The sequence below is a fragment of the Loxodonta africana genome, chromosome 25 (assembly GCF_030014295.1).
Source record: "Loxodonta africana isolate mLoxAfr1 chromosome 25, mLoxAfr1.hap2, whole genome shotgun sequence".
In the NCBI taxonomy this organism is placed as follows: Eukaryota; Metazoa; Chordata; class Mammalia; order Proboscidea; family Elephantidae; genus Loxodonta; species Loxodonta africana.
The window spans coordinates 19,601,897-19,624,199 of NC_087366.1; the positions used below are offsets into that span (position 1 = coordinate 19,601,897).

The following is a 22,303-nucleotide window of genomic DNA, read 5'->3' on the forward strand; positions in this document are numbered from 1 at the left end:
AGAAGTACTGGTTCCTTTTATTGGAGAATGGTGTTAGAAACCAAAATCTGGGTGCCAGGCATGATCCTTGCTACTGGGGTGTCACTGCTTTTAGGCTCTCTCACCAGAAAGAGCTGTGTGTATGTATATGTAGGAAATACATGTATGTATATACTAACCACGTATACACATGCATTTATAACCTGTAATTATTTCTGTAACTATCCACATCTGCTAAACATGAGTTTATACTGATGCCTAAGGCTGTAATTCAGTACCTCATGTTTCATTCTAGTCTTTCCCTGTCCTCATCTATAACCTTTCACTCCAACAGTAAGAAACGTGGCTCCCACCACCTACCACTCATTCACTTTTCAATCCCAGTATACACGTATAGCTGTTTCAGAATTGTTAACACGTATCCCCATGAGAGGAAACCCTGATGGCGTAGTGGCTAAGTGCTACGGCTGCTAACCAAAAGGTCGGCAGTTCGAATCCACCAGGCGCTCCTTGGAAACTCTATGGGGCAGTTCTACTCTGTCTTATAGGGTCGCTATGAGTCGGAATCGACTCGATGGCCCTGGGTTTGGTTTTTTGGTTTTATCCCCATGAGAAACAACGCCACTGGCTTTATTTCACAGCTACCGTTCAAAAATAAGTATCCCCCAAAAGAGCCATTCATCATTTCATACCCACACTGCTGACCTCTTACTTTCATGCCCTTAATTAGATTTTACCATAATTCATTTTTTAAATTAAGCTACCTGATGATTGTCCTAGAAAATGTGGTAAAATCTCCTAAAGAAACTATAAAGAAGCTCTTTCTTACCTATCAAAAAAATCAAACTCTGCTGCTTGACCCTGAAATACTCACCTTAATCTCATTTCTCAATCTGCCTATGGTTAACTTAAACCTGGCTGCTTAAATTTTTAACAGAATTACCATGAACATCTACAGATACTACTAATTTAAACTTGACTATATAACTTTTTTTTTTTATATATAACTTTAGAAGTTAAGTCTGGCTATGAGTAAAGGCCAGGAAATTTACTAAATATGCAAACTCAAGTAGTGTACGAAACATCTCTACTTCTCAGAATGTACTGAAAAATACACTGTCTGGCTAAAATCACTGGCAAGAAACTAACCAAGAATGCTACAATGTATTTGATACTCTAAATTGGCCTGTATTTTAAATGCTTTAAAATATTCCTCCAATCTCCAGGATTAAGAAATTCCAAATGCTGCAGACACAAACGTTCAATACCCCATCCCCCTCAACGATATTTACCTTGAACTGGAAAAGTCCTTCCATAAACTTCGATGATGGGGCAATTGAAGAAATATTCACAGAACATGCTGGTATCAATAGTTGCAGACATGAGAACGATGCGAACTTCAGGATAAGCCTGAACCACATCACGAAGCACTACCAGGAGGAAGTCAGTCTATTGAAACACAAATGGAGGGGGGAAAAAAAAAAAACTGCGTAATAAGTTTACGCTCATGGGATACACCTGAAAGATTTCTTGGGCTATATACCCACAAGACATCAGTTTCTTAGGTGGCATGTAGAAGTAGAAGAAAAAGAGATTACAGCGGAACGGAATAACAATGTTTTAAGATTGGGTGTAGCCTAACAGCTCTGCAGATTAGAAGTGGGTGCTATCTGGGTGGGGAAAGTAGAGGAGAACGCATCATTAATGAGAGCCAAGGAATTCGTTTCAAAAATTTCAGTGAAATACAAATTTGTAGATGTACAACTTCAACTAAGAAAAAGTAAAAGAAAAGCCCATGATGAGCTATCATTTGTATGGCTAATCAAAAAATGTTGAAAGGTCAGATTTGGTTTCCTCAAACAAAATACTAGCTGAAAGATTTATTTTTAATAATATAAAGGCTCTGTTAACTGTGAAGTCAATCACAAAAGAATAAATATTTTAAGGCCTCACTTATATGAAACAGCTGCTCCAACAGGCAAATCAATGGAGACCAAAGTTTCTTAGGGGAAAAGGGGGGGGTCATTATTTACAAGTCCTGAGTTTCTGTGCATGCAGATGGAAACTTGGCAATGGATTATTGGTGATTGTTGCACAATGTGATTAATGCAACTGGTGTTACCAAACTGCCAAGTGTTATGTGTGGTCCTTCCACTTATCCCAACCTCTGCTTCCCTAAACCAGAGAAACCACCATCCTGAATCTAATGTTTTTAATTATTCCTTTTTATACAGTTTCTATTTCTTCTATATATGTACCTAAATACATAGATAAAGCCCTGGAGGTGCAATGTTAAGTACTCAGCTGCTAAGATTGGCGGTTTGAACCCACCCAGTGGCTCCATGGGAGAAAACACCCAGGAGTGGAGACTACAGCTTAGAAAACCCTATGGGGAAATTCTACTGTCACACTGCATCACCATGAGCTGGAATCAACTTTATGGGGAAACATGACATTGTGTGTAATCTTCTGAAACTTCCTTTTTCATATATTATAAAACTGGTAGAATTTATCCATACATGTTGTTACAGTCATTCTCCCTAAAGACTCCTTAATATCCCAAAGTATAAATATGTAAGTTACATGTAATTAGTTCACCTACTCTCTAAAGTACCTGGATTGTTTCTGGGATTTTACTACTACGAACATTTGCTATAATGATCATTGTTGTTAACGTCTTCCGTGGTGCATATGCAAGTTCCCATGGGTATATGTAGGTATGGAATTGCAAAGCTATGGCCATGTAAATGTTTTGGGAAATAATGCGAAACTACTTTCCTAGGTGGTTCAATCTATTTATGTATTACCACCAGCAGTGAAAACCAGATCCACAAGCTCTCCAACAGTTGGTACCGTCATCTAAGTTTTATTAATCAAATCACATTAAATCATTACCTTAATCTGTACTTTCACCAATGAGGCTGAATACCTCTTAATGTTTATTAGTTGGATAGGCTTCCTCCTCTTCTATGAAATGCCTGTTGATATATCTACTGAGTCATCTCTACTTTTCTTAGCGACTTATAGGAGATGTTTATGTATTTTTATATTATTCCTTTGCTGGATGTATTGGTAACATCTTCCAGGCTGTGGTTTTCTTTAAAGTATCTTTTGAGGGAACACATAATCTTAATTTTCATACGGACAAATAATAGTGCTTTTGGTGTTTTTAGGAAACCCTGGTGGCATAGTGGTTAACAGCTATGGCTGCTAACCAAAAGGTCGACACTTCAAATCCACCAAGCACTCCTTGGAAACCATATGGAGCAGTTCTACTCTGTCCTATAGGGTTTCTATAGGTCGAAATCAACTTGACAGCAATGGGTTTGGTAGGTGTTTAAGAAATCCTCCCAGAAAGTCTAATTATGCAGCCCAATATAGCAGCCACTAGCCACATGTGGCTACTGAGCACATGAAATGTGGCTAGTCCAGAGTGAGATGTGCTTTAAGTATACAGGTCTTGAAGATCATATACAAAAATAAGAATATAAAATATCTTTTTTATACTGATTACGTATTGAAAATATTTTTAGCATATATGGTTAAGTAAACATATTAAAATTTTTCTCTTTACTTTTTAAAATGTGGTTACTAGAAAATTTTAATTATGTATGTGGCTTGTGGAAACCCTGGTGGCATAATGGTTAAGTGCTACGGCTGCTAACCAAAGGGTCAGGAGTCTGAATCCGCCAGGTGCTCCTTGGAAACTCTACGGGGCAGTTTTACTCTGTCCTATAGGGTCACTATGAGTCGGAATCGACTTGGCGGCACTGGGTTTGGCTTTTTGGTTTATGTGGCTTGCATTGTATTTCTACTGCACAGTACTGCCTAGGAGATGTTTACTTGTATTTTCTACTTAACTGCTTTAAAATTGCTTTGGCATTCAAGTCCTCATGTGGAGTTGATTTTTGTATTTTGTTATAAAGTAGGGATCCAATATCAACTATTTCCTTATGGATGACCATTTGTTCCCAGCTTCATTTATTAGTCTGTCCATTCTCTTTCTCATTCAACATGCCACCGCTCCCTTATAACCAAAGCTACGTAAAACAAATGACAGTCTGTTTCTGGGCTAGGTACTGTTCCATGGGTCAAACTGTCAACCCCTTTAACACACTGGCCAAATTTGTATAACTTCAAGGTGAGTCCTCATACCTGTGAGACAAGACTCTTATTCTGCTCTTCTTCAGAAGTACTATTTTTGGCCATAATCTTCAGTCTAAGTATTTATAACCAGCTTGTTAAATTTTATTAAAAACCCTGCTGGGATTTTGATTAGAATTGCATTCAAAGTGTAGGTCAACTTGGGGAAAATGTGACGTCTTCTGTATGTGATATTAAATCTTTCTATATCCCTAAACATGATCTAGTCTTTTTAAATGTTTTGTAATAAAGTTTTATATTCTTTCCTGTGAAGTTCCACATCTTTTTCTTCTTGCATGAGATTTATTCTAGGTACTTGCTAATCTGATACAGACTTTTGTACATTAACGTTTTATCCAGCTACTTTGTTAAATTCTCCTATTGTTTGTAATAATTGGTCTACAGATTCTTTTGGACTTACCACAAAAAGTAACAAATTAAGATGAGGTTTATTCTGAAAAGAGTGTAAGTATCTACAAAAGCTTTTTTCCATTTTTCACTGTAAATGGCATATTATTAGTCTTGACAATCTGTCAAGGAAAGCTGAGCAAAACCACTTATTTTTTTACCAAAATAGTAATAATAATCCATGTTTCCAGTACGACTTGCGTGTTAACACAGATGTAAAGACAATATTGAAACATTTGTCAATTAAGTTAACGAGAAAAAAAGTTTTCAAAATACTATGAATGATAAAAACAGCATTACCTTGTCCTACTAAATAGATTTTTTATTTACAATCGTCTGACACACCATCCAGACTATCTTTACTTGCTTTAGCTCAGTCATAAAGGTCAAAACTAAAGATAATAACAACGACTACAGAGGTATTCTCTGAAGACGAGGTACTCCAACACGTTTTGAGTAAAGACAGCTTGCTGACAATTTGAATGAGCGTATGACAATCCACCAACACCTATGAAAGAAACTATACTTGGTTTGGCTATGCAAACAGTGGTATATATTTTTTAAAAGCCATTACTTTATGGTGGTTGTTACAGCCAGGCACTGTCAAGTCAATTCCAGCTTATGGCGACCCCGCGTGTGCAGAAAGGAACTGCTCCGAGGGGTTTTCAAGGCTGTAACCTTTCAGAAGTAGATTGCCAGGTCTGTCTCCCGAGATGCCTCTGGGTGGGTTTTAACCGCCAACCTTACAGAGTAGTTGAGCGCTTAACCGTTTGACCTAGTATCACACTACGGTTTAGGAAGTCAATTCTGTACAGGTTTTGCCAGGGGTCAAAAGGGGGGGAGGGGTGGGAAATAAATTCTAGTTTCTTCCTAAATCTGTTATGATTACCATTAACACCTGAGAAGATTAGCGTTGCAAACACCCAAAATGATACTGTTAACTCTATGAAGATAAAAAATTATATAGTTTAACATACATAAACTTTCAAAGAGAAACTAATCATTATTAAAATTCCAAAATTCTCTTCATCGATTAGGCCAGCTCTTACTCAATCACTGCACTTATACTTAATGTATAAGTCATCTTCACTTTTGGAATTCTTTGAGTGAGTTTAACTCTTTTAAAACAAGAAAGGTTTGATAATCTTACTAAAAAATTCCTCTTTTCATATAAAGGAATTCAGTATCTTAATGACTAAAGTTCATGGTTCTGATAGAAAATAAACGGTATAAACAATGGGGAAAAGAAAAAAGAAGCAATCACATTCAATTTTAGTTTCTCTCTATTCTATCTGTAATTCTCAATTTACTTACATTTATGTCTCTTTCATGTATTTCATCAACAATTACGTGACTAATTCCTCGAATACCTGCTTCCAGTTTTCTTAGGAGCACACCTTGAGAAGAAAATCAGAAGAACAACTGGAGGTGAGTTTCTATGCTTATTAGAGAAAAATTAGGGAGGTATAAAAAAGCACAAAAAAAGCAAATTTCTAAACAATCAACTATGGTTCAACAAATACAACCCCAGCATCATTTTAGAGAAAAACCACCCCTTGTATAAATTATTAAAGTGGTGTAAGTATACTCTGTAATACATTTGTTTAATGAAAAGATTATTAAAAGACAAGTTTTGTTGTGTGCCACTGAGTCAATTCCAACTCACAGAGACCCTCATAGGACAGAGTAGAACCACCCCACAGGGTTTCTTAGGTGGAAGTTTTTTATGGGAAAAGATTGCCGGGTCTTTTCTCCAGTGGAGCAGCTGGTTAAGTTCAAACTGCTGGCCTTTTGGTTAGCAGCCAAACACTTAACCACCGGACTCCTATTAGAAGACATAACCTCTACTAACTAAAGATTATTTCTACTGGTGTAACAGACAATTCAAAGGAAAAAAAATGGCAAAAACTTCTACTTAAGAATTCTGAAACTAGCTCTTTATTATTTCCAACCATCCTGTGCTATTACCAAATTCTCCCAAAAATACAATACAAATCCCAAACAGACCAAAACAAAACACATTACTGACCTACAGTACAAAACATTATACTGGCATGAGGGCGGGGAAGTATAGACTCAAATCGAACACTATAGCCACAGCTTTTTCCAGGCTCTTCTCCCCTCTCATATGCAACTCGCTCTGCCACAGATACTGCACTGATCCTCCTGGGCTGAAATAATAAAGAAGTGATTTAAAATCTATAAAATTAAAGTTACACTTACCAGTGTCATTAAATTATTGCTAGCACAGCTGCCTGTTCCACTGCCAGGTCAGTAATTAACAGAAACAAGAACAGCAGATCAGTATCTTTAGAAACTACCTAATTTTTTTTTTTTTTAATTCTGGAAGAAAAATTACCACCTAAGTCTGTGGCAAACATTTTAAAAATTATCAATTTTCACTTTACATAAGGTAATTCCATGGTTTCTTCAGGTAATAAAAAAGGAAACTCTACAATTTTTTGCCACTGGCCGAAACTCTTAATGATGCTCTGCAGTGATTTTCCAAAGTAGCAGTGGAGGGGAGACAGCACCCATGGGAGCCAGTTACTGTTACCACCTGCCACACTGAAGACACGCTTCGAGAAAAACTCTTAAACTGAGCTTTATGAGAATTAGAATTAGTAGATATTGTATCTACTGTGACTACCCTGCACTCACTTATTAACTCATAAATCAAACATTCATTGCCCATTTGCTTCAGGTGCCACAGAAAGCTCTGTAGATACTTGAGTTAAATGAAACCACTGTTCCTAATGAGTTTATAGAGCAGAGAAAACTGAGTATTTATGACTGTTCCCAGCAATAAACCTGTAGAACCCTGAGGGGAATCCGTTTTTCTCAACAGCAGAATTTTCTTCATAGCTAAAGGTTAAAGTTTTCAATGGCAGACCTTGACTTTTTTGAGAACTTACCTTCTAAGTACACAAAACACTCCTTGCTTGGTGGGCACAGTGGCTATGATAATGCGCTGGAAGCGCAGATATGGAGGTACATGCAGATATGACACTTAAAAAAACGGAATGCTTTAAGTCACCTTGAATTTGATTTTGTCAAAAAGTTCCTAGTGACAATTTATATTTTAATCCCTTGTTTGAGAAAATTTTTTGTAAGTTTCATACATAGTACCTATATGACATTCCAGGATATTACATGGTTAATTAGGAAATCAGAGGCTGATAGAATCTCAAAAAACAAAAATCAAGCCAGTAACTTTAAACCGTGATTTATTAATTTGCACATCCCTAATTCAACAGAGCCCCTTAGGCTATGGGACAGTTGAACAAATTCGGTAAAGTGTATAATCATCTAGTTCGTATTTATCCTGTTCACAAAGTCAAGAGATTGAAAACTGCCTCGGTGAACAGACTGTGTAAAATTTTTCTGAGCTACCAGTTTATAATTCTGTCTTTACTTGCTCCACTATGCTAGTTTTTACTGACCACTACCTTTATTAAACTATTCCTTTAATAACCTTATTTAGCAATGGATAAAGGTATTCCTAACTAGGCTACCATTTTCTTGAATTTCTCTGTTAACTTCAACTTTTAAACAGAAGAGTTTCATAGAAACTACACAAATTCTAAGGTAGCAACTGCTACAAGCCAGATCAACTGTTTTAAATGTATTTTATATATCGCCCTTATCCACAGACTTACTTAATGAGATCAAAATGAGGTAGTGGCAGCACTCTGTACCTCAATGACCTGGGTATCAGGTGACATAAAGGAATGAGCTCTCTATCTGTCCATCAAGAGAAAGGTTCTGCTACATACTTAAGTAAGGCAATGTGAAAATAATGGTACAAAAGACAAACGTTTTCTTGCCTTTTCAAGAAAGTTTCCTTCTTAAATTCTGTAAGCAACAGGTAAATGCTCAACTCTATTATTATCTCCCTTCTCTACTTTTGTTTTCCTATAATTTTCAGTATTTCTACTTCAGAGCTGGCTTCTGAAGAACTTCAAAATCAATTAGGGCATCTGACTCTTCTGAGGTATGTTTATATGCTATTGAGTACTCAGGGACTACTTTACCACCTTGTGGCCACTTTAACATCTACCATCTTTGTAGTGTTTCCAGCCTTACCCTACCATGAATATGGGCAGATGACATATTCCTTAAGCAGTATCTATTTTAGTTCTTAACTCTATTGCCCCCAAACACAACTGTCTTGAAATTCAAGGAAACAATGATACAAGCCATTGAAAAACACCCCACCTTCAGAAGCTCTGCCTGCTAAACTTCCTTGAATATTAAACAGACCATCATTATCACATGACTACTCAAACAGCAAAGAAACAAATGATCTTGCTACTTCTTTCTCATTATTTTATATGCTTTTCTGACTTATCAGCTTCCAGTTCCCTCAAAAGCCCTGACTCAAAAAAACCCACAACACTTAAACTAAAAAGGAAAGTGCTTCTTTCATTCAAAGGTGATTTACATCGCAAGTCAGCGCAATTTTTCTGGACAGGAATATGGCACAAAGTGTATAAAAGTTATATATGCAGGTTCCTTGATCCAACAATTCCACGTCTAGAAATTTATCCCACTGAAATAACCAAACAAATGTACAAAGATACACGCATAAGTATGTTCAATCCATAGTATAAAAATACTAGAAATAATCTAAAAAGTCCATCACTTAGGAATAAAGTGTGAATTTATAAAATGGAAAATTATGAAGCTGTTACAAAATTACACTGTAGCTCTAACACCACAGCGTTGTTACACAGGGGGACAGGCTGAAGACGGTGTGCATGCAGTTCATGTATACAATGAGGTCTGAAAAGATGTACACCAAGAGTGATCACTTCTGGATGGCGGGATCCTGAGCGAGCTTTGGTTTCTTAAAAAATAACCTTCTAAATCTCGTAATTCTTAGCTCATAAATATTTGTAAGACAGGCATTTTGTTGGGGCATTTAATGTAAGATGACTGGTAAGTGTTTCAAATGTCTGATTGCATGCCATCTGATAGTCTATGAAGAACTTGTTCTACCTATCCCTTCAATAATTTATCCCTTTTCCCCTTGATCTTCTATGCTTCCATAATTGTTTTACATACTGTCCCACTGTGCATAAATACAAGGCAAGGCTCACAGGTAAAAAATCATTTTCAACCTACACCTGCAGAGCTGCCTTTCCATATATGGTTTAACTATTCCTCCCCACAAGTAATTATCAAAAGGATCAAGATAGCAAAGACCTTCATTCAGAATGATCAGAGTTAACACCTATGTAACATCAATCAGCTTGTTGCCATCAAGCTGATTCCGACTCACAGTGACCCATGTGTGCAGGGTAGACTGCACCACAGGTTTTTCAAGGCTGTGACCTTTGGGAAGAAGATCGCCAGGCCTGTCTTCCGAGGCCTCTGGTGAGTTTGAACCGCCAGCCTTTTGGCTAGTAGTTGAGTGCTTAACTGTTTGCAACACTCAGGGATCTCCTATCCCACTGATGTTGTCTGTTAGTTGTTGAGTCAATTTCGGTTTATAGCAACCCCAAGTGACAGAAGAACTGCCCCATAAGGTTTTCTAGGCAGTTAACTTCATGAAAGCAGGTCACCAGGTTTTTCTCCCATGGAGCTGCTGTATGGGTTCAAGCTGCCAGCCTTTGAGTTAGCAGCCAAGCGCCATGCACTGCACTACCAGGGCTCCTTCATTATCTCGTTACTTACTATTAAAAAAAAAAAAAGGTCACAAGAGGTTAGTGCGTTTTCAGTAGTATGCATGTTAACTGTACTGTCTTAGGTGAAACACACCTTTGTAACCATCTTTATATGGAGATCATGTATGGTTTAAGGAGAGTGCACAGGTGCCAAGTTCACAAAGGGTGAATTGTGATGACTCATTCACGTGCCAGCTTGGCTGGGCTACAACTCTCAGTGTGATATACAACACAGTAAAACCACGGTCAGATACACTATCTTACTGCTTTAGAACAATGGTGTGAAGTAAATATTTTTCTCATTCTAACAAAAACATAAGCTCAGAGAAATTATTTTGCCTAAAGGTATTAGGCTTAAGCTCAAATTTTCTTTACTCCCAATCCAATCCTCTTCCCAGTTACTCTGCCTTTTACTGTAACTTTATGTTGAATTTCGATGATTAATATGTTAAAAAGAACACAGGAATCCCTGGTGGTTCAAACGGTGAACGCACTCAGCTGCTGACCAGAAGGCTGGAGAGCGAGTCCACCTGGAGAAAGGCCTGGTCACCTACGACTGACCAATCAGCCACCGAAAACCCTAGTGGGCACAGTTCTAGTCTGACACACATGGTGTCGCTGATTTACACGAGCCTAGTACTGGTGATAAAAGCAAGGGACAATATTCTTACGCTCTTCCAACAGAATATTTTAAATCATTCTCAAGAGGTGAGCTTTCAATTTTTATTGCATATATGTGCTGAACCTGTTTCCTCTATAAAATCTTATTACTTCTGCATGGAGTTCAGTCATAATAGTAGATAGTTTCAAGTGCTTATCTCTTCTTCACACTTTCGTCTGGTTTAATAGATTAACTGAAATAGCTAGTATCTACTGAGCACTCATTAGATCACCTGCTATGTGCATCAAAGAATATGCAAATTTTAACTTTTATAACACCTTCCACGCCACTGGAGGTTGAAAACCTATCAAAAATTATTCTTTTGCAGTATTTCAGGATCTGCATCTTTGATGCACCCCATTTGACAATTACCCAGAAGTCCTGTTTTCTTATCTCAGGGATTGCTCAACTAGCGAAGTACAGGTCCCAGAACTTTGTTCCTTTATTTCTCATCTGGATATTTAAAAACATGGTAATAGAACTAGGCTGCAGTAAAATGCTTCAAGATTCCTAGGTACCTGATATACCAGGCTCAGCTTTATTTTCAAAGTTCTGAGTTTATTTTATATGAAGAACAGCTGTCTCTTGAAATGATGGGGTGGGTGGATTGACAAAATAGCCACAGGAGATATTTAACATCCTGATTTACATCCCACCAACTGTAATTCATCTCTCTCTCTCTGAAGGTCAGAGAATAACTATTTCTGATTTTCAAAATTTCTGCACAAGTTTTAGATGGCTTGGGTATAGACAGCCTGAAGGCACAGATGAATTCAACAGGTTTGGTTGAGAATTTACATTTAGACTTCTAATAAGGTTAGCGGCAATAGTTTGAGCTACTCAGTCTAATTCCAACTTGTGCTGTATAACCTGGGATAAGCCACCTCGACCAGACACATGAACAGATAGTACTAAGGTAATGACTTCATCATGTGGTTTTCTATACATACAGCTCAAGTGGAAGGAAAAGGAAAAATGATAGAACAGAGTGACTACTATCAAAATTACTAATGTAATCTCAGACTGTTTAAAGCAGTACTATACGATATTAAAAAACAAGGCAAATAATAACTTTATTATATTCTGTAATGGGCAACTGGTATGCTCCGGTCTACTTTTCATATTATAAGTAGGACGCTAATGCATTCAGAAGTAACTAACTAGATCTTACACTCTATGGCTAAACTATGGATGTTTATTTTTCAAAGTACAGCTACTAAGACACTACAGATTTTTTAAATTTTGAAGGCTTGTAACAGATATGAGGTATCAAAGACGGATTTGGGACAAGAAGGACAGCAGTATTAGAATGAAAGATGAAAGCCACAGGCTGTAGATCCAATATGACAGTTCAGAGTCATTCATCCAAAATCAGAACACACAGGCTTGTACTACACAGGTAATACGTATCTATTCCACTGGACATTTTCAAGCACAAGTTAGGTAAACATTCATTAAGAACATCCTATTTTGGGTAGGAAGACTGAATAATTCTCTTCCAACTCCATGATTCTACTACTTTATAAAGGAATAAACGAGGACTAGCTGTTCTCATACTCCAAAAAAGTACAACATATGGCCCACCATTCCACCCTGTAGTTCAGTGCTATACAGTTGTTACAGCCTATATACAGAAACCTGTGCATTTTACAAACCAAACAATTGAGAATGTACAAATTATCTGGGAAGGGACACAAGTTAGTAAACAATACAAAACTGACCATAATGCAAAGGGCCATTTTTAGAAATAATCTAGTTTGAACTACTGAACTTTGTAAGTTAGACAGGCAATGAAAAAATTTCTCACTTGGGCAGGAACTGGTTTTATTCTACTCGTGACATGTAGACAATCTCTGTCTTTAGTTCATTTGTTAAATTCTGCATTTCTACTTATATGCCTGCCCTGTTTTTGAGATTAAAAATGGAAAGTGGTAGTGAGGCAGGAGGGCAGGGCAGAGCTCAAGACTCCTCTCCTGTAAAATAACACCACCTTAAAAATATTCCTCCTGAAAGATCGGGTAAGGATCTAGAGCACGGATATTAGATAGTCACAGTACTTGGGAACTTTCACTGTGAGGCAAAAGATTAATAGTCAGTTTTTGGGGGTAGGAAAGTCAAAGAACATTTTGAGAACAAAAAAGCTAGGGATCCTTTCCCTGAAAAGTGTACTTCGTATTTTTCCAAGTCTAAAATGTCATCAATCTTAAGATGCAACATTCGTTCCCTCACTGCTTCCTTGTCAGACTAAAAAAATCTGACTCAGAAAACACAGATATGCACCTCAGTGTTAGAAATGTTAGAAAAGGAACTACGGTTTGTACATGTATACACAAATGCACACATGCAAACTTTTTTTTACCATTCAAGGTTCATGAACCTCCCTCAAGGATCAATTATGTGCCCAGGTTAATACCTAAGTCAATTATGTACCTCGGGTTAATGCCTAAGTCAAAGTCTCAGCCTACCTAAGAGGTGGTATCTCTGCCTATGTGCAACATTATCCTTCCAAGTGCCAGAAGTCCAGTGTTAGAGCTGTTCCCAACTGCTTCAACCTGAGAAGGCTTGGGAGGCCTAATTAAGTCTTCCCTAAGCACTGGGTCAAACTTACGGGTCTTCCTGCTGGTAAATACAATATACTTGTTAACAGGAAGGATCCAGAAGCCAGATTAGTTGGGTTTGAATCCTAGTTCCAATATTTACTTTGTTAACCTCAGGCAATTTATTTAACCTGTGTCTTAATTTCTGAAAGACAGACGTATCTTAGGGTCATTATGGACTTTAAATGAGTTAAAAACATCACCTATTTGGAACACAACCAGACATTCAGTAAAGGGAAACCATTACCTGTTTTGCTGCCTTGCCTATTCTTGCTCAGACTGGTACTTACCTAGGTAAAATAGGATCAAGGTTTGTATGGGAACTTTTAGGAGAATGAACTCTCAGCCTCATCTCATTCTAGGCCCAAACCTCCCTCTAGCCTAGACAAAAAGAATCCAGTACATGGTCCAGTTTACTGAATCAGTGAAGGATACTGGAGATTGGAACAAGGCTCAAGTTTGGTTTTTTTCCCCTTAAATTTTGATGAACCTAATCCTCTGCCACTCTCACAATCTTATGTGGCTACAAAGGGAGTTGAGCAAAGAAAGAGCAATAGTCTGCTTCTAGGCATTTCCACCTCTCAAACTCTATCCATAGGAGACACACCTAATAATAAGTAGGCTTGCTACTTACCTGAGTTACTACGATATTACACTCTGCTGCTCGGTCATTCTGGATACAGTCGTCAAGAATGAACTGGGGCACCTGTGTGGTTTTACCACATCCAGTAGCACCTCGAATAATGACAACTGAATTTTGACTAATTGCGTCCAGGATTTCATTTTCAAATTTCTTCACAGGCAGTAACTCTCTCTCCTGCAAGATCTATATTAGAAAAGTTACATTTCAGTTAAATTTCTAGCAACACACATCAGAAGCAACTATCTTAATCCTAAAAAAAAAAAATAAAAAATAAAAAATTCCATCTCTAAAAGGGCTCATTCCTTTCCACTGGCTGACTCTCGAATATGTATTCTTTTTCATAGAAGAATATATATATTTATATCTGTAACAGAACTGTCTCTTTTCACTAAGAATCTATCTTGTGGCCTTTTCTATACCTTTTTCTCCAAACACTGCGTGTGTATTCCCTTTCTTTTGACATTTTAATGTCAAATTTTATTTGAAAAATACTGAAAAAACATTTCCCTACCTCTCCAAAAAAGTTACTACTCAAAATCTCTCTGTATTAAGTAAGAAGTAAAATTCTCTCCCACACCATTAATTTACAACTACTACCTTCAGAAGTAACTAGTATCAGTAGTTTGGCACATTTTAATCTACCCTCCTAGAAAGGACAGAATACTTTATGGTCCTTTTGCCCATGCATACAAAGTTCTGAAGCTCTGAGCACCATATGTCTAAATACTTCAGACTTACTCCTTGCAAATTACGATCGTGTTCCAGCTGGTACATTAATTCATTCTTGAGGTCGGTGCTTATTTGTTCTGGAGTAGCCTATAAAAATGGGAAGGCAAGTCAAACAAAAGCACATTAACTTAGCTTCAAACTGGATCCATTTTTTACCTAGACATTCTGATGAAGCACATTTCACAGTAAAACACAAGAACTGGATCTCAAGAACAATGATGCACTCACATAAGCCAGGGGGCCCTCATCAATGTTGCTACTAGTCCAAGGATTCCAGTTGGATTGTGGAGGTGACCAAGGAACCACGCCCATTTGGTTTTGTCGCTGCGATGGTTCAAAGTGTGCTAATTTGTCAATGTTGAGTACAACTGGCACAGAAGGATCCTCAGGCTATTAAAAAAAAAAAAAAAGGAACAAAAATAGCAGTAAGAGCTGCTTGTCTGACTGGAGACGTTACATGCAAAGGTAAACTATATAGCCATATGCTTACTGGTGGCACGATCTCAAGATTTAGCTCTTGAACGACGTTTTGCAGCTGATGTTCCAAGTCGTGAGAAAGGTTAACTTTGTAGGGCTCCAACTACAGAAAAAGCATAATTGCAAAAATCATGTAACCCGCCTATAAGCACTAATCAAATCTACTACAGTGGGTTAAGAGAATGCAGTCAACCCTGGGTCTACTATATTACTAAAGCTCCCTTTAGTGAAAGAGTAACAATTATGTACTTATTTGCCCACTATGAACACACAGCATTATGCCAAACAGAGATGATGAGTAAGGCCATTTTCATTTTTTGAGGTTAGAGTCCTAGAAATTTGAATTAAATTTCTCTAGCCAAATATAAAACAAAAGTTAAATTAAATTTTATGTATCACCGTGGTATTAATTCTATAGACTCACTGTTTCTCCTTCTTTCTTCTTCGTAAGTCCAGAGTATGCTTCAATCACTCCAAGATGGTAGAGTTGCCTAACAAGCGACAGGGCACAGGACTGTGCTGCCAGTTTCTTATTTGATCCATGTTCACGTGCAAAAATCCCTACGATGTAAGATCAAGATTACCAAAGACAGAAGGATAAATCCCCTGAGTAAAGAAACATTTTACCACAAACTAGGGGCTTCAGTACAAAAGAAACCCCAAAATCGAGTATGTCATGGATTCCTTCTAAGTTCTTTTTCAATTTATTTTTTAACCAAAAGCAACTACAGATTACCAACTAAATAACCATTCTTGATTACAGGCTGATATTGAAGGCACATACAAATCAATGTATAAAAGCAAATAACCTATGTTAACAAAGCTGTCATCATTATCATTTGGCATTAAAATAGAAGTAAACATTCAGTTTAACTTTTGAAAAACAAAAAGGTCAAAAAGCAAAACTATCAAAATAGGTCCCAAGCGATCATTTAGACCAGTGGTCCGCAAACTTTTCCTGTAAAAGGTCAGATAGTAAAGATCTCAGGCTTTGTGGGCCATATGGTCTGTCACAATTATTGAACTCTGCCTTCAAAGCATGAGAACAGCCATAAGCAATACTTAACCAAGGGCTGACAAACTACACACTCAGAAACTAAGAATAGTTGTTACATTTAAAGAGTTACAAAAATAAAATAACAACAATACATGACCTGAGAAAATCTACAATATTTACTACATGGTCCTTTACAGAAAAAGTTTTGCCAACCCCTGACAAAAACCAATAGGCGTAGCTGTGTTCCAATCAAACTATCCATGAAAACAGGCAGTGGACTTATAGTTTGCTGGCCCCAGCATTAGACTGAAGCTAGCAGTTACTCACACTCTTAAAGAAAATGCTATGAGAAAGTTTCCTCTAATTCCATAGCATTCAGCTTTAGGGGAGATGACCAGAAAGCAAGAAAGGGAACACAGAAATACCTTCCTGCCTAATCAGCCAACTCCGTCCAACTACTCCTGATGATGAGATCGATGGGCTGCCAGAAGTTAGACTTTATCATCTATCCTTCAACACCCCATCCACTCATTAACAACTAATTCTCAGAATCTAGAACACAAAATTCAACATTATCCCCTGGTGAACCATTCAAAGGTTTGATTCTTTCAGATACTCAGGGACGGACTACCCAATAAGCAAAGTAAGCACGTGCTTAGGGCGTCAACAAAACAGGGGTGCCAGCTGTCCAAAGCAAAGACCCACAGATGCCAAGCAGACAGGCCACAAGAAAAAGCAAGCACAGAACAATTCAAGAAAGACTCTATTCATTATCCTTATTATGCATGTAAGTAGATACTTTTAAAAAAAAAGATACTTCTAGGCAGCTTAATTATGACAAAATCACTGAAGAATTTTTAAGAGTAAAGAATACTTTATAACATGCTGGAGATGAAACATCTACCCTAAAAATAAAATATAGCTATTGTAATGTTTTCTTCTGATTGTTAAATTTTCTTTTATGATTTTTTTTCATTTATAATTATAGCATTTATTATGAAATAAGCATCAAAATTGAAGTATGAGCCACGCAAAATTGGTGAAAGTCAATTTTTCATTGTGGGAGATCAACAGAACTTTACACTGACTGTTGAAACAAGTTCACTGACTCATTTTCTTTGTTGTAGACTATGTGGAATATTCTCTTTGTAGAAAATGCAGTTATACTAAAAACCTTAGTACCACGCATCCACTAAAAATTTTATAATCCAGTTCATCTCATTCTGCTAAAATGGCATGTGCCGTTTTTGCATTTAATCGCTATTATAGTCCCATTTAAAAAGAAGTTACATCGTGGACAGCTAAGACGCACACACATACACAGGTGTATGTCTAACTCACATATCCCATTCAAATGCATGAGTAAGCACCACAGGTTATCAATGCTTAGGGTCCTCACATGCTTTTTAATCCAGCTCTGCATATACTCAATTTAAATCATTCATGTTAGTTGCAGCATTCTCAAGTTGAAAAGAATCTCAGGCAATTTCTCTCAATTTGAAGGTAAGTAAACGGAGCACCAGTGATGTAAATGTGATTTTTTCAAAGTCACAAAACTTCTTAGTGGCAAAACCAGCAGGTGTGCTAGGTTCCTCATCTTTTAAGTTTAACACACTGCCTGCCATAAGTTTGTGGGTAAGAATACACCCATTGTATTTTAACTTTCTTACCTCCTTTATGAATAGCTCCATCTATCCTTAGGCTTCTACTCATTATCATCTGGTTTACTCCTTTCTAAATTTCTCTCACTAGTTTTACCTGAACAAACTGAAAGAACATTTTTGTGAAGATGAAAAAAATGTTTTAAAGTTCTTTGAAACTGACAGGATTTTACTCTTGAAATATTGCACTAACATGAATTTTCTCATGTGCAAACTGGTAGGCTGGGCCCTCTAATTCATACACTCACCCTACACACTACCATATATCGCATGCTCTTTCAATTAACAGGGCTTTACACATACGTAGCCCAAGATTTTAATGTGAAGACTACTGCTCTACACAAAGACTTAGAACATCAGAGAAGCAGTAACACTTACTTCTGCCCAGCTGCTTGATATAAATGGTCATTTCTGCAATAAAGCTCCTGTAACAACATATACAAACAAGGTTAGGAATTTTAATGTTAGGAATTCCTTAATCCAGGATTCCCAAATCAGGCAGGCTTTCCAACTGCTTAGGCAAATCACAGCAAAAACACCACTGTACACATTTAGTCCTGTTCAATCCTAGAACAAATGAAGTACATAAACTTCAAATAATACATAACATGGCATGAGACAACTATAATCAAAGTTGATAAGCCAATTGTTCTTGAAAAAAAAAATGTTATGGTTTTAGATTCTGTATTTACTTGTTCTCATTGTAAAGATTAGCATCTGAATAACTAGGATACATTCAATGAGAACGAATCTTCCACTTAGCGTGAGGCAAGAAATAAAGTAGGCCCCAGAACTCTTCAAATTAGTTTGTGATTATCTTAAGATTCCTTTGCACAGGCTACCCATTAATAACTGCAATGTGTTAGGCCAAATATATGCACCCATGCACACACACACGCACGTATGAATGGTTTGCGCATAGCAGTGGCTCCGAGGCAGGTTCTGGGATCTGCCTGCAGTTGGAAGCCGCCCTTGGTAACAAAAAATTCAGCCTATCATTACCGTATTTATTTAAATCAGGTCCTGGAGAACAAAACACATTTTTTAATATTATAGCTAAAACTGCTAGCAGATTCTAGGGAATAAATTTAGGTTTTAGCAAGGGAAAAACTGCTCTCTGAAAATTATGCATTCTGGTCCTTCCACTGCTCAGGTACATTCTAACCTTGACTTTGTGCTGTGAATAAAAGGTTAGATGAGGCTTAAAAAAAAAAAATGTTAGGCTCCTTCCTATACCTCTTGTGAACTGACCTTCAGGCACAGCGGCTTCAGGGGTCAAAGGCCACTGGCTTTCAGGGAAACAACATCCACCCTTTCATTAATGACACCGATGCCAGTATGTTTCTCAGCCAGGCTTAAAGTCAGCACTCAATCTCATTCTCCTCCACCTAGGGGGAACAGCGACACCAGAAATCAGTTTACAATAGTTTCCCATGTGATTGCTTAGTTCAGCCTAAGCAGCAGCACATGTGTGTATGAACACAGACCTCTGGTGTTGCTGTCTGTTATGCCTTTATATAAAGGCCATACAAAGACCAATGCTGTCTTAGATTGCCAGTGGAACCCCCAACTGTCTGCTGCCTTCCACCATTGCCATATCCTGAATTCTTCAATTCTTTGTATCAGAAACCAATGGTAAGGTACTGATATCAAAAAACGTTTACAACAATGAGCTTCAGGCACACATAGGTATTTTACTATTCTTTAAAGTCACCAAGTGCTAAAGCCCCATCAGTTCAGAAGGACAAAATATTAAAGAAAACAAATCAACAATTCCATTTTTCCTCTGAAGGTTTAAAAAAATCTTCTGACACATGAAATACATTATTTGAGAACTCAGGATTGAACAAAACAGTGGGAAGAAGCAGGGGGAACCACGCTTTGAACATTATTTTGACCAGTGTCAAAGTTTTATTTCAGTAATTATTTTAGAATGGCTAGATGCATCCAAAGGAGAACACCTTGATTTTCAAGGAGGCTGTTTTTTTTTTTTTTAAACATATTTTGAGTAATTTATGCCATATAATTAAAGACAGCGAATTGAATCATCCAGAACCTCCCTCTATCCCCATAAAAATAGTGCTCTCCAGAAGAGTCTAATCTATACGAGCCTTCCTGGGAGTAATAACTACTACACCCTGGAATGCTCTCAGGAAGAACAGCAAGCAGGCTGAGAAACATACTGTCACTGTTACAACAACCTTCCATTATGTTCAGTTTTATAAACATAACGAAAAAAGCACATGCTAATTTAATCCACATAAGACGACGGAGGCCCTCCTTTTTCAGCGTTATAATAAGCCCTTATATTTCAACAACAAGACTCCTATGATAGTTGACAACTTTCAAGGCTGAAGTGAGACGTGGATGCACATCTAGATAAAATCCAATCTACCTCTGAGACTCTTAAACGTAAGGGCCTAACCAAACCCGTTAAACAAACAACTCAGTTGTCTACAATGATACCACCATGAACAAAAAAAACCACCACCTCTGGCTGGTTAAGTCAATTAGGGACAAACCACCACTCGTCAAACAAGACCCTTAAAGGTCTAGCAACACAAGATTTCTGCAGAAGGATGAGCTTCTTACACAACTAAATCACACTCAAGTGAAAACCATGGTAAATTGCACATTACGAATCGATGACAATTCTTTTTGTGCAAAACAAGATCTTCTTTCCAACAATTCTAATCCACAAACTGAACTAGCTAACAGTACAACAACGGAACACATTCAACAACAAACATCCAAAACAACCCCAACTTATTACAGAAAGAAAAGAGCGAAACAATCAAACCTGTTGTGATCAGGACCCACTTGGGTGTACTTATATTCGCCTTGGATCTTTTCTTTTTGGAAATACTGGTTCAAGCGAGCCTTAGCATTTTCCAAGGTCCAGTTTCCATGAAGTCCAGCATTTAAATCCACTTCTTCTGATTCTAGGGTCTAATGAACCAATGATAATTAAATTTTGCTGCACTAATTTTACTTTAGCTATGCATATTTAAGGTTCAGAAATATTTAATAATACCTTATTTATACCACCCTTTACAATGCAAAACCTGTTTTTAATAGTTTCTAAACCACCCGTCCCCCCCCCAATCCACTGCTGTCAAGTCGACTCTGACTCATAGCGACCCCACAGGACAGAGTAGAACTGCCCCATAGAGTTTCCAAGAAGCGCCTGGTGGACTCAAACTGCCAACCTTTTGGTTTGCGGCCGTAGCACTTAAATATGCCACCAGGGTTTCCTAACAGCTTCTAGTACTAGTCAAAACTGGGCAAGAATTAGTTTTTACTGCATCTGAAGGCCCAACAGTATAAACAAGCTCTACTAGTTAACGTACTGAATTTAAATAGCTCCTAAGAAACCCCTGGCAGTATTCTTTTTTTCCCTAACAATTTTTAAATTGAGTAGAAAAATAAGCTGTACTATCAAGACATTTTTACTAGGACAGCCCATGAAATGAGGTTTCCTAATTACAGATTACAGACATGGAAACCTTTTACTACTATGAGGAAAAACTTTTTTTTATACACAATTCCACTGACCAGATTTAATGGGTAGTTTATGGTGACTTATGAGGACAAGCAGCCTCAAATAACCACTTAAAAGAACTCCCAAATTAATTGGGAACATCCTAAACCTTGCTGTGCACCGAGTCCCAATCACATTCCCGGAGATGCAATACAGCGCAGTAGTCTTACCGCTTGTGCTTCTTGTTCCTCCTTCCTTGAATAGTAATCCTTCAAGTTGGCTCCCCGATCCCAGGTGGGCCCAGGAACACCATAGCCAGAGGCTCCAACTCCAGAATTATTTTCTATAAAGAAAGATTGTTTGCTCAATGAGCCAAACTAGAAAAAACTCCTAAATTTTTTTTAAATTGTGATTTAAGTTTCAGTTTATAGAGCAAATTAGCTTCTCGGTAAACAGTTAATACACAAATTGTTTTGTGACACTGGTTGCCAACCCCATGACATACCAACACTTTCCCCTTCTCTACCCCAGGTTCCCTGTTTCCATTCGCCCAGTTTTCCTGTCCCTTCCTGTCTGCTTTGGGGCTGGCATACCCATGTGTCTCATACACGATTGAACTATGAAGCACGCCCGTCACGTGTGTTATTGTTGGTCCTATAGACCTGTCTAATCTTTGGCTGAAGGGTGAACCTCAGGAGTGACTTTAGTACCAGAAAGGGTGTCCCGTGGCCATACTCTTTGGGTTTCTCCAGTCTGTCAGTCCAGCAAACCTGTTTATTGTGCATGCATGAATTTGAATTTTGTTCTACATTTTTCTCCTGCTCTGCCTGGGACCCTCTATTGTGATCCCTGCCAGAG

At 37.7% G+C, this 22,303-nt stretch overlaps 1 protein-coding gene across 2 annotated transcripts in view; it reads right to left on the reverse strand.

Annotated features, from left to right (window-relative positions):
* DHX9 (DExH-box helicase 9) overlaps positions 1 to 22,303 on the reverse strand; it is a 60,119-nt gene that overhangs the window by 17,125 nt on the left and 20,691 nt on the right. Inside the window, exons 5-15 of one of the 2 annotated variants that reach the window (XM_003410964.4) lie at positions 21,676 to 21,788; positions 20,765 to 20,913; positions 18,343 to 18,389; positions 15,731 to 15,867; positions 15,320 to 15,409; positions 15,058 to 15,219; positions 14,839 to 14,916; positions 14,092 to 14,283; positions 6,560 to 6,701; positions 5,845 to 5,927; positions 1,272 to 1,428 (exon numbers count right to left, since the gene is read on the reverse strand). In XM_003410964.4, the coding sequence (XP_003411012.1) occupies positions 1,272 to 1,428; positions 5,845 to 5,927; positions 6,560 to 6,701; positions 14,092 to 14,283; positions 14,839 to 14,916; positions 15,058 to 15,219; positions 15,320 to 15,409; positions 15,731 to 15,867; positions 18,343 to 18,389; positions 20,765 to 20,913; positions 21,676 to 21,788 (1,350 nt within the window). Of the gene's footprint in view, positions 1 to 1,271; positions 1,429 to 5,844; positions 5,928 to 6,559; positions 6,702 to 14,091; positions 14,284 to 14,838; positions 14,917 to 15,057; positions 15,220 to 15,319; positions 15,410 to 15,730; positions 15,868 to 18,342; positions 18,390 to 19,215; positions 19,329 to 20,764; positions 20,914 to 21,675; positions 21,789 to 22,303 lie in introns of those variants that run through there. The other variant, XM_010590963.3, reaches the window with a different exon arrangement.